This window comes from Magnolia sinica, chromosome 6 (genome assembly GCF_029962835.1).
Source record: "Magnolia sinica isolate HGM2019 chromosome 6, MsV1, whole genome shotgun sequence".
NCBI lineage: Eukaryota > Viridiplantae > Streptophyta > Magnoliopsida > Magnoliales > Magnoliaceae > Magnolia > Magnolia sinica.
The window spans coordinates 30,057,821-30,060,118 of NC_080578.1; the positions used below are offsets into that span (position 1 = coordinate 30,057,821).

The 2,298-nt window shown below is 42.2% G+C and overlaps 1 protein-coding gene across 1 annotated transcript; it reads left to right on the forward strand.

The window, feature by feature from the left end:
- Positions 1–335: 335 nt before the first annotated feature.
- LOC131249580 (uncharacterized) lies at positions 336–1,802 on the forward strand. The gene is made up of 2 exons (XM_058250380.1): positions 336–573; positions 1,222–1,802. Exons 1-2 carry the CDS (start codon positions 336–338, stop codon positions 1,800–1,802), a joined length of 819 nt encoding a protein of 272 aa, XP_058106363.1.
- The last annotated feature ends 496 nt before the right edge of the window (positions 1,803–2,298 follow it).

Genomic DNA, 2,298 nt, shown 5'->3' on the forward strand with positions numbered 1-2,298 from the left:
ATTGTGATATTCAGATGAAAGTTTTGTATCCATGCTCTAATAAATCAATCCCTCCAACCGTTCATGAGGATGACGATGATGTCAAAGTGTTCCTGGCAACACAGTTGGAGCATTCGAAAAAGTTCATCCCTTTAGTCATCGAGACAATCCAACACATTAATATGACAACACACGTTGACAGTGTGGCAGAAGAGCATGGCGTGGAATTTGAATATAAGCCAAATCCATTACAAGTAGTAGAAACAAATGATCAACTGTTCGAGCCGCCCCAAACATCAAATTTTGTGAGTACCCAAGTCTGCGGTGCATGTGACCTTGACCTCATTTGTGATTACATGGCACCGCCTCTAGCAACAACAGCAAATCTGCCGTCATCATCCACAGCCCGAAGATACATAAATCCTGAAAGCAACATCCCGCATCCAGACCTTCCTGAAACATCAAACTTCAACACTCGTCAAGTTCCTGTGCCGTTTGATGATGCTGCATTCACTAATGCTGCAATGCTGGAATATACGGATTCATTGAGTGAATCGATCGAGATAGCCGTTGAGCAAACATTTAAGGACAAGCGTCGGTGCCAGCATGTTTTGAGCCAATTTGCCCTTCAAAATAAATTTCAATACAAGGTACTGTACTCAAATTCTAGGAGATTTACGGTTGTATGCTTCGAAGAAAGATGCGAATGGAGGGTTCATGCATCACGTGTGGGTGATTCAGGAATTTTCAAGATACGGACTTATACGCCAAATCACACGTGTGGCATGTCATGGATGAGGAGCGATCACCTGCAAGCAAGCAGTAAGTTAGCATATGATTTGGTTATTAGCCGCATAGAGCAACGCCTAGGGTTGAGGCCACGTGATATTATCTTCGCCATGCAAGAGAAGTATAATATTGTTATTAATTATAGGAAGGCATGGGCAACCAAGGAGCTTACAATCAATCAGGTGATGGGGTCTTATGAAGACTCCTACAATCAACTCCCCTTGTATTTACATGAATCAAGGACGGTCAACCCAGGGACAGTGACTGCCCTGCATGTTAACAAAGAGACTTTTAGGTTCGAAAGATGTTTTGTTGCGCTCGGACAATGCGTTAGAAGTTTTCAAAAATCATTGCGGAGGGTATTAGCCATTGACGGGACACACTTAAAGGGAAAATACAAGGGTGTTCTATTCATCGCCACGGCCTTAGATGGGGACAATCATATATTTCCAGTTGCGTTTGGCATCGGGGAATTGGAGAATGGTAGCAGTTGGAATTGGTTCCTTACTTACCTTAGCAATGCGATAAGGTCTCTGGAGGATCTTGTGATTATATCCGATAGACATAAAGGTTTACTGAAAGAGGTAACCCATGTCTTCCCACGTGCAATTCATGGCTACTGCGCATATCATATCTACAGAAACTTAGTGGACATCTTTAAAGACAAGTCATTGGAGATGTACTTCTGGCGGACAGTGAAGACATGTAGGGTAGCTGAATTCAAAAAATTAATGCATGATATCGAAATGGCTAACCCCGTAGTACATGCATGGCTGACAGAAATCGGATATGAGAAATGGGCATCTTCACACTTTCCAGGAAAAAGATTCAACTTGGTTACTATAAACATTTTCGAGTGTGTCAATGCCCTCTTCAAAGAAGCACGCGAATACCCCGTTACGAAATTGATAGAAGGGGTTAGATTGAAGATACAAGAATTGTTTTATAAGAGAAGAGAATCTACGGCATCATTTATAGGGCCATTGACAGCATGGGCGGAGCAGCAGTTAAAGGATCTTATGCAGAAGGCGTGAGATGTTCGCTGTTGTGGGAGATTATAATGATACAGTTAAGCTTAGTGAGTTTTCGTGTACATGTCGCGAGTTTGGCGTGAAGGGGTACCCTTGTATACATGTCCTGTCAGGATGTATAAACTACAATCTCCCTCATTACTCATATTGCTCCCCATTCTACACGGTCAAAATTACATAGCTACGTATAGCGAATCGGTGTACCCAGTACGTGACAAGAGTGAGTGGGAAGAAATTTCGGTGGGCTTTAAGGAGTACTGTGCGCAAATCAAACCTCCATGACAAAGGAGGTCAATTGGAAGACGCAAAAAGCTGAGAATTCCATCGCGTGGAGAGGAATCGAAAACAATAAAGTGTGGGCGATGCAAACAAACTGGGCATAATCGCCGGAAGTGCAAGTTTCCCATACCTGAAAAATAACATACTTTGTAATTTATTTAGTGTTTTGATGTATAACATACTTTGTAATCTTGGTGGATGATGAATGAAATTTCTACCT

Coding starts and splice junctions, on each gene's coding strand:
- LOC131249580 (XM_058250380.1), top strand. CDS start 336: ATGGCACCGCCTCTAGCAACAACAGCAAATCTGCCGTCATCATCCACA. Junction 574..1,221: donor GCAAACATTTAAGGACAAGC/GTCGGTGCCAGC, acceptor ATATATTTCCAG/TTGCGTTTGGCATCGGGGAA.